Source organism: Dryas octopetala, chromosome 3 (assembly GCF_963921425.1).
Source record: "Dryas octopetala chromosome 3, drDryOcto1.1, whole genome shotgun sequence".
Classification (NCBI taxonomy): Eukaryota; Viridiplantae; Streptophyta; class Magnoliopsida; order Rosales; family Rosaceae; genus Dryas; species Dryas octopetala.
In genome coordinates this window covers 9,412,259-9,426,894 of record NC_141368.1, presented here as the reverse complement: position 1 = coordinate 9,426,894, position 14,636 = coordinate 9,412,259, and the positions used below count along the sequence as shown (strand labels likewise).

The window sequence follows — 14,636 nt, the reverse complement described above, 5'->3', positions numbered from 1 at the left end:
TCTATACTATATTGGTTTTGGCCATTCCCTAGGACACACTATATTGAAGGTCTTAAGCAATGACACATGGAGGTAGTAATAGTTGTCCATGCCCTCAGTAACTATATATGGCCCATTATTGGATGGGTATGTACTTGGCCAAGGGCACATGCCATTTTCTATACCATAGTTCCTCTAATATGACTATACTTTAAGGTTTATTTTTGCCCTTTTAGTCTTTTCTTTTTAGCTTGGGGGGGGAGTATTTCCCTTTTAGTCTAGGAACTTGCTTTCAAATGCACAAAATTCTGCATGCATGTAATACATGTATATATCAAAATATTACGTACCTGTATTTACATGCATGCATATACATTATTCATATAATAATTAATTGCGTGATGAAAAATAAATATAAAAAAATTACTAATTGCATTATTCATGTAAAGATAAATGTGAAAAAAGCAATGTATTACTAAGTTACTAACCAATTATGGCAAAATGTAGGAACTCCCTAAAACTGAAAGTATGAAATTACTTGTAAAAGGAATGTGTTACATTGCAATCAAACTTCCTAAAATTGCAACTTTTAGTTGTTGGCTGCTCTTTATTTTGTTCCCGGTTTCGATCCCCCCCCTCCCCCGCTAGGCCTGTTACTTGGCCTCCCCTTTGTAACAAAAAAAAAAATTCCTAAATTGCACTTTAGTTGTTGGCTGCTCTTTATTTTGTTCCACATGGATATTTTGGTCATTTTCTCTGAGGCTAACCATGCATCATGATTCATGACATGAGTCATGACAGAGGCACTCTTTGCACTGTGGAATATTTGAATATACAGCATTAATACAACAACAATCAAAAAGTGACAAACGGTGTGTTTGAGTTTGAGTTTGAGGGCAGAGTGGCCTATTAATCAGTGTAAGCTGTCCAATAGGTTTCGACTTTGGACCTTGGTATGTTTGGCCAATGGTTTATGTTAAGCAATCACGTTTGTGTTTTATTTTTATTTTTTTATTTGGTCTTTGTTTTCTTTGTTTTGGTTTTTTAATTAAAAACAATCGGATATGTGGACTTGACACTTAATATATATTTATTACTTCTGTTTTGGAATTTCAACTCGTTTATGGCATCCAAAGAATTGAATTACAAAAATTGGCGATGATGAGATATTGCCAGCTGAAGTATAACATCAAGGAATTAAATTTTGGATTTCGAAAAAATTTCGATTGAAATTTTGACGGAAATTTTAAATATTTTTAAATTTCGACAAAAATTAGAATGAAACGACGGAAATTGATATCAAAATACGGAAAATTTTAATGAAACTTTACTATATATTTATTTAACATATTATCTACTAAATTGATAAAAAAATATTAAATAAACCAAATTATATAGTAGGTTTCATGTAATATAAGGTAGATATAATGCTCGTTGGAGCAAATACTGTTAAATAAAATTAATATATTTTTTATACTCTATAATTTAATTATACACTAAAATTCTAAAATCTAAACACTAATACTCTATATACTCTATGTCTCTATATACTCTAATATTTTTTATACTCTATAATCTACTCTTTATACTCTATAATCTATACATTAAACTCTGAGTTAATTACACTTACACCCCCTGAGGTTTATCATTTTTTCACATATACTCTCTGGAGTTTCAAAAATTACACATACACCCCCTAAGGTTTCAAAACTATTGCATATAACCCCTACAAGAGAAAAAAATAAATAAACAAAAAAAAAATTTGTATTGAGGTTGCACCTTACACCTTAAGTAATTTTATTAGGCCATTTAACCCCTTAGCATGCATTTTTGCATAATTTCTCATCATTTTTCATCTCACTATAGGGGGTTATATGCAATAACTTTGAAACCTCATGGGGTGTATATGTAATTATTGAAACATCAGGGGGTGTATATGAAAAAACGATAAACCTCATGAGATGTAAATGTAATTAACTCATTAAACTCTATATACTCTATATTATTTAGGATATTAGGTTTTAGGCCTTTAGGATATTTTTAATATAGAAATGTATTAGAGTTTAGGGTTTAAAATAACCAAACGAAACCCCAAATATTTTTTTTTCTTTCCAATTGCCCAAAGGCCCCAAACCCCCCCTCCCTTTTTTTTTTCCTTCTTCTTTTCCCGTGCCTCTCACCTAGCCAAGCTTTGTCTTCACTTAATATAACAATCCAAATTTTGGCTTACGGTAATTTTGCTACTTAATTTTTTATCCATTTATTATTTGTCTTGTTGACTCGTTTGATAATTATGACATGCTCATATTAGTCATAAAATTAAGACTTGGACTCGGCACAGCTCATGGCTCGCTCGTGATTGTGTCGTATTCGTTCGTGGTATGCCTTAAATAAGCCATGCCCACAAGTCTTTTATTATTTTTGTTTATTGAATGCCAAAAACTTACCTTAACTTATGTTAATTTTATTTCTTATTATTTAAATGTTAACATATTTTTGCTTGAAATTGATTTTTTAAAATAAAAAATCATTGTTAAATGAGTTGTGCCTAGTTCAAGCCAATCTTGTGCTTATGCTTGGCTTAATTGTATCATGCTTGTGTCACATGCTATACTTGATGGGCTAAAAAATTTGGCTGGGCTCAACTCATTTACTCATGTTGTGCTCGTGTCGCCTTGGCCTATTTTGTGCTCATTTTGTGTTATACTCGTGTCGGCCCAACCCGTTTGACATTTCTAGGTGAAATAGTCATTTAAATGTGTTATAAAAACAGTAATGCTACACTTACTACATTTTTATACCACAATTTCATACCATCTTACATGACATTCACACATTGGACACTAAAAATTAAAAAATAAAACCTAAAAAAGAAAAAGGAAATACTTTTCCAATAAAGTAATGACACATCAGGTGGGATACAAATGTGGGAAAAAAAATGTGGGACAACTAGCATTATTGTTATAAAAAATCTCAAATATTTAAGTTAGATAAATGAAATGGATTAGTAGGTAGTAAGTTAGTAACTCAAGAATTAAATGAATCTCAAATAACTAGTTGATTATCCAAACGCTTTGATCGGCTAATTTTTGCTAATATATCTCTGTTTGCTAGTTTCTTTAAGCTAAAATGATTTGAACTTAACTCATGAGCTAAGAGATAGCTTTGAAAACAAAGATGTGTAAAAATAGTTAGATATGTTCTCAAAACAGTCTTCAATATATAAATAAGATAAATAAAAAAGATAAATAGGTAGTAACTAGTAACTCATTAATTAAATGAACAGAATTATGATTTCTTTTTTCATCTTAAACGATGGTACCATCGCTCATATATGGCAGCACCCACATTCCTCAATCTTGTTCTTCTAATTTATTTTTCCTTTAAGCTTGTTGTTTAAGTAATTTTATCCATTGACAAAAGTATTTTATAATGTGCATTTTTTAAATATAAAATTCAAAGTCGTAGGAATTTCAGATATGGTCTCAAAGTATATTGTGCAAGAGAAAGATAACACTTATCAAGAATCAAAATATTTTAATATTGTCCCTCTACAGACAACCTAGATTCACTTGCATTATCCAAAATATTGAGTTTGTCAATATAACAAAACTTGTACTATGAACGAAATTTGTAAAAAACAAAAATTACAGGTTAGTAATATCTGGATAATTAAAAAAATATCCATTAAGTGATAGACTACAAACTTTGTAACTTAAAAGGACATGTACTTTTAACTTTATTTTCTACAATAAATGCAATACTAATGAGCGCTTTACTGGCAATCGATTGGATGTTTACACCGATCCTAATTACAACTGTGATTAACGAGTTCAAACATTGTAATGCAATTATATAATTACGGCTACGTTAATAATTACAGTTATCAAATAATAAGTACCTACGACGATTGATCTGCAATATAAGATTTATCGAAAACACATGCATAACATGCGCGTAAATTATTCTTATTTAACGAAATTTAGTTTTTCATATTTTTATAAAAAATAAATCAAATTTGCATCATTTGGTAAATTGAAAAAATAAGAAAATTGGGTCGAGTCTAGTTGTTATGATTATTAAATGAGCCGATTTATATACAACACAAAGCAGATTGAGTCCATTTTAAACGGGCCGGGTCAGATCGGATCCTAAACTACATTGTGTTGGAATCCCAATTCCCAAACCTTCGCAGAACTCCCAAGTCCCACCCTAAAACCCTTGATTTTCATTCTTCTGTTGACGAAAAAAGAGACCATTCTTCTAGGCTTCTAGCACAAGGAGCCAAAGTCTTCGCCTTTTCCACAATCCATTGCCATAAAAAACCCTAGCCTCAAACCCGCTCAGAACCCAATTCAAAGCTTCGCAATAGCTCACTTGCCTGGGAATTGGTATTTTTTCAAAGCCCTAGCTTCGTTTCCTGCTTTCAATTTATGGTGCTTTTGTTGTTAGATTTGATGATTTGATGTGCTGAATTTTTCAGTATGGTTAGGAATATAGCTTGGATTTTTGTATGCTTTCAGTTTTATTCTAGGGCGTGTTGAACACTGGAGCTAGCAATGCAGCAACTCCCCAATTACTTTCCAAAAACCAAACAACTCACTGTTACACTGCACACTGTAACTATGGTTTTGCTGGTGATAAAGAAAGAGCTACACTGCAACATTGCACACCAACTGCGTGACAAATTCTCTGCTAAAAGGAAACAAGAATGCTGGCCTTTTAATCTATTATGTGATGATTAGATAAGACCAAAAATCAAAACCCTTCAGCTCTTTAGCAGTTAGTGATATATATATATATATATATTCTTTTACATGCTTCTTAGTTTTTCATGGTATGGTCCATGTGCTAATTAATTTTGTTGCTAATAAAGAGTGTATCGGTTTGGGCTTGATTATGACTGTGCTATCTTTCCTAGGCTGTGTAGGAAGTTGCAATGGGCACCAACGAGATGGTACAGAAAAAGGGTCGTCCTCAAATTGTTAAATTGGATAATGCTTTGGAATTGGTATGATAATTTCCCTCATTGTGCTTTGAACAATGGATTGCTTTATGGGGACTCCTAGCAAGTCGTGGGGTCTCTGTGGATTAGAATGGTGCATACAATGAATATCCAATAGCATTTGAGATATGATGTGCGTGCATCACGAGGGTGCATGCAAGTTGTGGTTTTAGAATTTAAATGAATCTATGAAGCCTCACCAGGATGTTTTGATTGGGATTGTGAGGACACATGATAACAATGTAAAGATTATGCACTTTTATCTGGTAATACAGATAAAGGACATTTACATCAGTGCAGGATCTCCTTAAGTTGTACTTAAGAGTATTTATGGGTGCCAGTGATGTCCTAGCGATCTGGTAGAAAATAGTTATAAGTGGAGTGCAGTGGTGTCGTACAATACAGTCCTCCATTGCAATGTTATTGAATTATTGTCAATCCTCACTTTGATGTTCAAAATCTGACTATGTTTGTGCGTGAATACGTACTGATATGCAGGCTAAACGATGGGTTAATAACATGACTGAACCCGCAGAAGATGAGCCAATTGAAATAGTGAGTCGACCTGCTAGGCAAGTTTATTTATTTTGGGTTTGAGAGAGTATAATCATCTTTAGATTGTCAATATTGGCTGTTATTGTGTCATTGTTAACTTTCTGCAGAACTCTTTTTTGGTTTTTGCAGGCTTGGACTAGGTGCTAAAGAGCCTAAAGTTCCCCGTCCATCCAAATTTTTACCCTCAGATGATCCCCTTGAAAGGAAATTACATTACAAGTTAGAAGCAGAAAGAAGAAAAGCTGCCAAAGTTGCAGAGGAGTCCACACTGGCTGATAGGGATGATGATGATGACGAAGAAGGTTTAGACAGCAGAACCAATGCGTTTGAGAAGAAAAGGGCAGCCGATCAAGTGACCCCATCTTTACAGGCAAAGAAAAAGCAGAAGTAAACTATTCCACCTTGCCTTTTAGCAAGAAAAAGAAGAAAACTAGCCATCTAACCTTGTCAAAAGTGAAACTTGAGAGCTTTGGTTCTGTTGTGGTACATCATAACATTTTTGTTGGAGTAAACTTGACGATTTCACATATTAAATTAATGTAAAATATTCATGAGAAATGCTTACTTCTCTATCTGTAATTATGTGGTATGGATTGGCAGGCTAATGAGCTGCAGTGTACCTCTTTCATTCTTATCAATTTATAGTTTTCTTCTTGAGAAGGAATTTTTATATACATTTCTTATTATTATTAAAGAGGCGGGTTGCTTGTTTGTTGTTGTATGCGGTGTGGGTCGGCATTCCTGATAAACAACACTCCAGCAATGGCTGAATCCTTTGAACTTTTGAAGTAAGTTTAAATGATGTCATGCTTCTAGGCTTTTAGTCTTCAACACTATGGACGCAAAATAATCTGGTGAGGTTATGTCTTTGCCGGGGGCCTTATTTGCTCTCCATACTGGTGAGGTTTAGCATGTTTTTGGTAGAACAGATCTAGACGTGTTCAACTAAAAATTAAGGGCTTGTGACAAAGTAGCAGGAACAAATATCCACTTTTTCCATAAATCTTTAAAATCCAAAACACAGTTTGTCCAGTGCATATAATAAACCTAGCATGAACTTCTTTTATTTTCTTTTGTAATTACAATCAGTCAGTCACACAGGCCTCACAACTCACAACTCGTTATTGTCCAACCTTTGCAAATACAACAGCAAAAACAAAGGGAAAAAAGAACAAAACAAAAGAACAACATAACACAGTTAAGAATGAATGAAATCAAACCAAATGAAAAACACACCCTCAACTAAAACAACACTCCAACCTCTACAAGAATCTACATTTATAAGAACAAACTCTACATTACTGTCTCGGCGGGTGGCATGCACAACGACCCAGAAAATGGTACTTTTCAGCTTTGCAAACCATTTATGGAGAAACAAGCATCTGAGTTCTTGCAAGGAGAATTTTGCAAACTGGATGTTTGATCCCTACCCATTAAGGATCTTTCATGTGATGACTGCTTCCCAGGAAGGTCCATGAGCCATAGTTCTGCAAGGTGGCAGATTCTATACTATCTACATGCTTTCAGTTGACCAAGTTGGACAAACCCAAGTCATATTGGATCCAGGATTACTCCTCCAGGAAAGCTAAAGAAGGCCTCCTCTTAATTGGTGAATGTAGCCTCGACAAGGTGGGTTGGATTCCAGATTGGGCAAAAAGAAGTCAGTTGTGTTTTACAAGTTGAAATTGCTTCCTTTTTACTCTAATTCAGCCAGAATTAAAGCATCTTCACTTTTGAGACTTCTATCTACAAAGCTTAATATGCTGTCTTCCATCAATTCTTGGAGAATAGCTTCACCCATGTCAACACCAATGGTTTCAGTATCAAACCGAAGGTCCATCCACATTCCGGTTCTTGACATGTCTTTTGTAACAATTTGATCCAAAGTACGAGGCAATGGAAGCGGAAGGAGATGCCAATAAACTCCTATCCACACCTCATGAATAGCAGTTTTCATATCTGGTACTGGCCTTATACTAGGGTTCACAGATGATACCCAAGGGAAGCAACCATAATAACGCCCACAAACTTCCACTAGAACTTCATTAATACAGTCAACAAGGAGTTTCGGGTCATAGCAAAGCTGGTTAGGAAAAAATTCTACCTCCTCGCACAATGATGGCTCAATAAGTTGGTCTGAAGAAAGCCACTTCATACAGAAGTCATCCCAGTTGAAGCCAGAGGCTTGCATCACTGCTTTTACAAAATCAAATATTAGTTCCTTGTCTTCTGTACAAGTTTTCGCATTGTTAGCTTGATCTGTAGCTGAAGAGTCTTGATCTTCAAATTGGAGCTGGAGTGGTTGTATTGGTAGCTCTACTGCATATCAGTGAATGAGTTAACATTAGGGAAGAAGTTCTATCTAACATTATAAAAATAAAAGGAATCTCTTATGAATTAATACCAGGTCGAAAAATGGTTTTCCCAGGGCTGATCTCATCCTCTGCGAATAGTGGCTCAAGTACTGAAACAGGACTTGGCCGCTCTGGTAAATCAGTAGCAATTTCTAGATCTTCAACATGCTTGGTGGTCGAAGAGCTGGAAGGGGATGATAAAGAAGAAGATTGCACTGGGCTCTCATCAAATGAATCCTAGAAGATGAGTAAGAATGATTATCAGGATAAAGTTGATATGCATAAACGCACACAGAGATTATACATGTAAGATTAAGAACTTCAGTAGATCCTGAAAGGGATTTTAATGTTGTTTTTCAATTTGAAACTCATCTTAACATTTTTTTTTTTTTTTATGTCATGAAAAGTTGAATACAAAAAGAAACAATAAATTATATGCTCAGAAAAAGTAAGATATTATTACTTGTTTTGAGCATTCCGAACATCTTTTATCATCAAATATTTCAGCCATGTCACCATTTTGGTCGCCTCTAGCAATGGAAGAGCCACTTGATTCAGAGGGAGCATCCCAGATAATTTTTTCTTCCTGAACTGCGGTTTCAGTTTCTTTTACAATCGCTATATCACCTGCAGAAATTTTATAAAATGCTAAATATCAAAGAATTTAAAAAAGCAAGCACAAAATTTCTCAAAATGTTTTGTCTTTGTATATTGAACAGCTGAGAAAATCAATACCTTCAGGACTCAACTCATCTATAATGGAAAGATGGGTTTCTTCTATTTTAATTTCACGAATTGGATTATCTGAGATACTTGGTACTGAGTTAGGAGGCTGTTCTTTATAATCAGGGTTGTTTTCAGAAACAGATGGCTGACTCTCTAAGTTTTGTGCAGCATGACTTAAAGGGCTGGCATTTGTCTCTCGCTTAGGAGACCATGTATTTTCATTGGCCTTCCTAACTTTCTCAAAGGCAGATAATCGCATCTGTGGAGTAACAAAGCCATGCTCCAAGTCTCTTCCAGGACTGCCCATAGGAGAAAGGTTGTACTCAGAAAGAGAGAGAATCCTTCCCAAGGTTTTAGGAAACTGTTGTCTCGAGAAATCTACAGCATCATCTCCATTGCTCAGCATCTCAGAGAGATGTTTCTTGGCCTCAATATAGATATTAGCTACCCTTTGATTAGGAATACCATGATCTTCATGTTTCAAACTCATTTCAGATTCTTCCATTTTGCCAATCCTGTCTGCTTTCTTGATACCACTGGAAGGTTTAGCAATTCTTTCAATGTAGAAATGCTCTTTACTAGGAGAACTTCCAACTTTCTCCTTACCAATCCCATTGTCACTATCTCCCAAATTCTGAAGCTCATAGGCAAATCTGGTTGAAATTCCAGTAATAGACACCCCGTGCTGTTGCCTTCCCATAGCATTCTTCAGTTTCCTTTTTATTTCAGAAAGAAAAAAGTGGGAACCAACTCTTTCACTTGGCCCCTTATTTCTTTCAATGTAATGGGATTCTGGGGATGACCCAAGGTTACATTCAGTTTCAGAATTTCGTAAGCCTGTAGGCCCAGGCTTCAAAATGACAATTCTCTTTGAAGCTTCAGAATTCTCATGTGCCTTAGTTGGGTTTCTTTGAGGCTTGATCTTTCTTCTGAAAAAGTAACGCTGTTTACGGATGGCAAGCTCCTCAGATTGTTTTAAATCACCAAGCTTCTGTTCTGACAAGTTGGACTCTGCAAGGGACTTGGATTCTTCATCTTTCTCTATCTGAGCACCCTGCAAGTTTTGGACATATTTTGCTAACAGTGAGTTTGGATCTTGCAAAAGTTTCATAAACAATTCCTCATCTGAACTTAAGATGTCAAGTGCATTCATTAGTTCTCTGAAGTGGATTCTCTGATCTTCCGTGAGATGCTTCCCATCAGTAAACTTCTGATTCATGAACTCCTTGATTGTCACACACAATTTCTCTTCAATATCAGAATGCTTGTAGTTTGATTTCACAGGAGCTTCACCATTCAAGTCATGATTCACACAATTGATATACTTTTGATGGATCTGGCGACATACCTCTTCCACTATCTCATCTACACCAAAATTACTTCTAGATTTCTGCTCTGGATTGTGATTACAGGAGCATCCAGATGAGTTTTCAGAAGCATTCAAATTATGGGGATCCATATCACGACTTTTCTTGCGAGTCTTCTTTGTTCTTTTGAGGTCCGTTTTGATGTGGCCTACATCAGATTGTTTAGTTTCTACTTCATCATTGCTTATCTCCTTCTTTATGTCCTGCTCACTGAACATTTCTTCTTCCATCAGTTTCTTCACACTAGGCTTAGAAGCATCGGCTGTTACGGTTGCTGTTGTGTTCACTACGCCATCCTGAAACATTTTAGTAAGGATCTATTAGTTATATCATCACTCTAATAGTGAATAACTAGAAGAACACACAATATTAAATTTCACAATACAAGTTCAGTTGGATATGCTTGTAACTTGACCACACTTACAAGGGTGCCTTGAAAGTTATCATCCAAATTACTCAGCATCTCAAGCTTATTCCTTGAATGTTCAGTTCCTGCAGAAAAATGAAAATAGGAATTCAGCAACAAAATGAAATATTGCCTTTTGTATGTTTCAAAGCAGAGTTACTAACCACCCCAATCCCTAATTATAATTCAGGTAAGAAAAAGCATTCAGATAAAAAAGTTGACTAAAATTACTCACTGAGTTCATTTCAGCCTAAAGAAATTCAGAAACAGATAGCAGAAAAGTCTTTGGATGTAGCAAGTACCACTTTCAATTAAAAAAGAGTTCAGAGCTCTTACCAACAGCATGCCTGCTTCCATGCCTCCTATCCGAAATCAGCTTCCAGGTGGGGCGACCATGGCGGAAGTCAAAGATACTGATCAAACCCCACATACAGCCTAATTGATCTTTTTCATACCGCAGAGGGCGTCTCTGAGACCTCTTCGCCATAAAGAAAGGATGATTTTTTAATTTTATTTGGCCTTTTGAATCCAAAATTGTCACTAGTCTGACTGCATGAAAACGCCAACAAACAGAAAAGAGAGATCAATACACAGCAGTTACAGGGTACTACATATAAATGCAGTCATCTTGTTCTCCCACTCAAAACTTCAAAGATAAAGAAAGATCTACCCCATAATTAAGTTGTTTTTTTGTTTTTTGGGAAAATTAACAAAACCAGTTCATAGAAACATGAATTTTATTTCACTCAAACATAGCAAAATTCTACTCCAGTAGAATCCTAGGTAGGATATAAGGATAATCAATTAGTTGGAGTAAGAATGCTTCCCAGTTAAAAGCAAAATGATGCAGAGCTAAAGTAATTAATCACTCTATAATATGAAATAACAGATGAAAATAGTACTGATCAGAAAGAAAGAAATGACATGCAAAAGCAATTACCTAAACTTCAGAGCCCTGAATTCGATATGGCGAAGAATAGAAATGCAGCTGGATAAGTCTGTTGTATAAATCAACAAATTCGAATTCCAACCCCACAAGCTTTCTAACAGAGTGAAGCTCAAGTCTCAAGATACCAAAACTTTCTTTGGATGGCAAGGTATCCAAGACTTCTTTTTTCATTCACAAAAGCCTTACACAGCACCTCACATTCTTCACAAAAGGCTCAAACGTCTTGCAATTTGGTCTTCTCTTCAAAGAAAAGGCCAAAAAAGATAATTAAACCTCCTCAACTCTAAGGATCACAAATGGTCAAAGGTAAAAAAAAAAAAAATTCACCCTCAAACTTCAATGAACAAAACTAAGCAATGATGTGGGAGATTGATCAGAAGCTTGAGATACACAAAAGCTTGTCTTCCAAAGTGAAAAACCCAAATCTTCTTATCACAAATTCGATCCAAAATTCACGAGTTCTGCACGGTGGAATTGATAATTCAAATAATTCACGCATGCGTTTGGTTTTTTATTCAAAATCCTCTTTCAAGGTCAATGCTTTCAAGCATTGAAGTGGCAAAGCAACACAGCTTGAAAAATTCAGCTGAGTACAATGTAGCATCAAAGACCCATGAAAACGACCCAGTTGAAACACCCAACAATAAGCTCTGCTAAACTCTAACAGAGCTATTCACAAAAGCAAAAGTCTTTTCTTTTTTTCTTGCAAAATTCTCTTCCAATGTCAGAGCTTCCAGCACCTAGAAGACCCTTCAGCACTGAAAATATCACACGTTTTCACAAAACCAAGATCAAATCCAAGCAAATTCTACCCAACACCTGATGAAAAACATTAAAACAAAGACTTTTTCCTAAGTGGGTATCTTTTTGACAGCCAAAAAGAGAGGTCCAAATGCTTAGCTAGCACCGACCCACTAATTTTTTTAAGTAGAATTCTCATATGGAGCAGCCATTAAAGACTGAGAAAAAGTGGAGGGAGAGAAGGAGGTGATGGTGAGAAAGTGAAAGACAAAAACTTTACGATGTTGCTGGTGTTGGGTGAGAGTATAAGAATACGTGACAGTTGGGTTGGGATTGATTTTGATGGGTCCCATTGAGAAAGGAGAGAGCTTTGGATGGAAGGAAAGCTTGGGCTGTCTCCATTTTTTCTCCTCTGCAGTTCCAACCATCATCAAAGTCACCACTCACTCACTCACCACCTCCACCTCTCTCTCTCTCTCTCTCTCTCTAGACACTGGCGGCAGAGAAAATGAGTGGGAAGTTGTTGACGTGTACGCATCTGTGAGAGAGAGGTTGTGAGCGTCAGAGACACACATACATGATGCACACGAGAGGGTTAACAATGTCAATACGACAGAACGACAGACGAGACAACTACGAGATATATAGCCAAAATGCAAATAAGGGTGATACTGGAACTACACATTTAAAAAAAAAAAAAATTTTACACAGCATTTTGTATATACTAAAAATTAATAAATTATTACACCCTGTGTGTGAAAATTAGTGTTGAAACTTTGAAAGAATGAAGTAGAAATAAGATAAGTAAAAGTGAAAAATTAGACCTATTTTAGATTTATTATTAACACCCTCTTAAGCATTAAGGATAATCTTGAAATTTCATACATATAGATTAACATAGAATATTATCAATATTATTACGAAAAGCTATCAGAGTGAGATATATATAGAATTCCTAGCCGGATAATATGATAATTGTAAACTATCACACTTTCTAATTTTAAACCTTTCTGTTATTGTAAACTATTTTCATTGTTAACCAACTTTATGTACATGCATCACATGTAATTATCTCTATAGTATTATTATTTTAAGAGGATTATGTAGTATTGACACAATTTATATTACGTAAGATAATTTTAATAAATAAATTTAAATCAATAATTATTTGATTGCACTTAATCCTCTTTTTGTTAGAGGTGTTCATGAGTTTAAGACTTATGAATAAGAGTTGTTAATAAATATATAAATAAATAAATTTAAAGATTAATAATATCCTAAATACACATAACTCTAAATTTTTTTTGGTAGGAATAACTCTAAATTTTTTTACCATTATAGGGTTTAGTATGAATCAAGACACAATAATAAATGAGTTACTACAACATTGGTTGCGGTCCTTTTTGGAGTCATGTTAGCTTGTGGGTCATAGCTCATAATGACTTCCACTAACTTTTTTAATTTTAGAGTTGAGTAGTTGACAAAGCACTGTTGAACAAGATATGTCAATTTTGTTTTTTTAATACCGTGGTTAGTATAAATTCATAGATTTTTTATATATTTAAGCATAAATGCACATTATATACACTAGAATACTTTTTTTTTTGTTTCCATTAAAAAAAGAAAGACTTTCTTTGCATGGCAAGTAACAATGTTGTTTTGGAGGAATATAATTTTTGTTATAATAGTAAATCAAAGAATATATAATCACTGCATCAGTGGTTTGGTGGCAAAGCACTTGTCCTTCCTCTTCGCATCTAATGTATGGATTCAAGTCCATATCAATGGATGCATGCCCCAAACTATACATGTGTCACAGTGTCTGGCTTGATTAGGTCATCTATAATCTTTTAATTTTTTCTTTTTAAATGAAGAAATGGTGGATCAAAGAGTATTAATTAATTTGAAGACATAATTATGCCATTACTCTTAGACCCAATACCCTTTGTCAAGTATTATTCTAGTAATCATTACTGCAATTTGAATTCAAAATTGCCTTCTAATTGAAAGAGGCTCTAAAGAAAGCACCAGCCATGAGGCCCATGACCCATAATGACAATTTCAACAAACATGAAAGTTTTATGGCTGCAATGAGAACTGTGGACTATAATTATAAAATTCCATGCAAATTTACAAAGAATAGAGTTGTAAAAAAAGAACTATGGTACTTGATGTGATCCCCCTCCCCTCTAATATTTATGCGTCTGGCTTGGTCTTGTTTAAAAGCATAAACATTTCTCTTTAATTGTCTTGTAGCAAAAAATAAAAAATAAAAAAATACACCAAATTGTAAATGTATTAATTTGGTCAATGGAGAATATGAATATCTGAACATACTCATGAGAATGTGATTGTGTGAAATTACAAAGTCTAATACCAAATATGGTACCATATTTACATTAGTTGAAAGTATTTTTATCATAATTGAGTGATAACATCATAATTTAATCAACTTAATATTATTACTGATGAGTTATTAGATCGATCAATATAAGTTGGACGTCATACATTCTTACAACAAATGAAACATATCCAAATAAAAATGGGATGGTAA

At 34.5% G+C, this 14,636-nt stretch overlaps 2 protein-coding genes across 2 annotated transcripts; one reads left to right on the top strand and one right to left on the bottom strand.

Moving 5' to 3' along the window:
• The first annotated feature begins 4,139 nt into the window (after nt 1–4,139).
• LOC147290599 (uncharacterized) lies at nt 4,140–6,211 on the top strand. Its single transcript, XM_086235031.1, has 4 exons — nt 4,140–4,370; nt 4,901–4,990; nt 5,483–5,556; nt 5,669–6,211. Exons 2-4 carry the CDS (start codon nt 4,919–4,921, stop codon nt 5,928–5,930), a joined length of 408 nt encoding a protein of 135 aa, XP_086091157.1. The 5' UTR covers nt 4,140–4,370; nt 4,901–4,918; the 3' UTR covers nt 5,931–6,211.
• A 361-nt stretch (nt 6,212–6,572) lies between these two features.
• Nucleotides 6,573–12,584, bottom strand: TRM15 (GPI-anchored adhesin-like protein, putative (DUF3741)). Its single transcript, XM_086238520.1, has 7 exons — nt 11,333–12,584; nt 10,729–10,941; nt 10,411–10,478; nt 8,629–10,282; nt 8,357–8,520; nt 7,944–8,130; nt 6,573–7,858 (listed from the first exon to the last, which is right to left on the bottom strand). The coding sequence occupies exons 2-7, from the start codon at nt 10,877–10,879 to the stop codon at nt 7,236–7,238; spliced, it is 2,847 nt and encodes a 948-aa protein (XP_086094646.1). The 5' UTR covers nt 10,880–10,941; nt 11,333–12,584; the 3' UTR covers nt 6,573–7,235.
• Between the last annotated feature and the right edge of the window lie 2,052 nt (nt 12,585–14,636).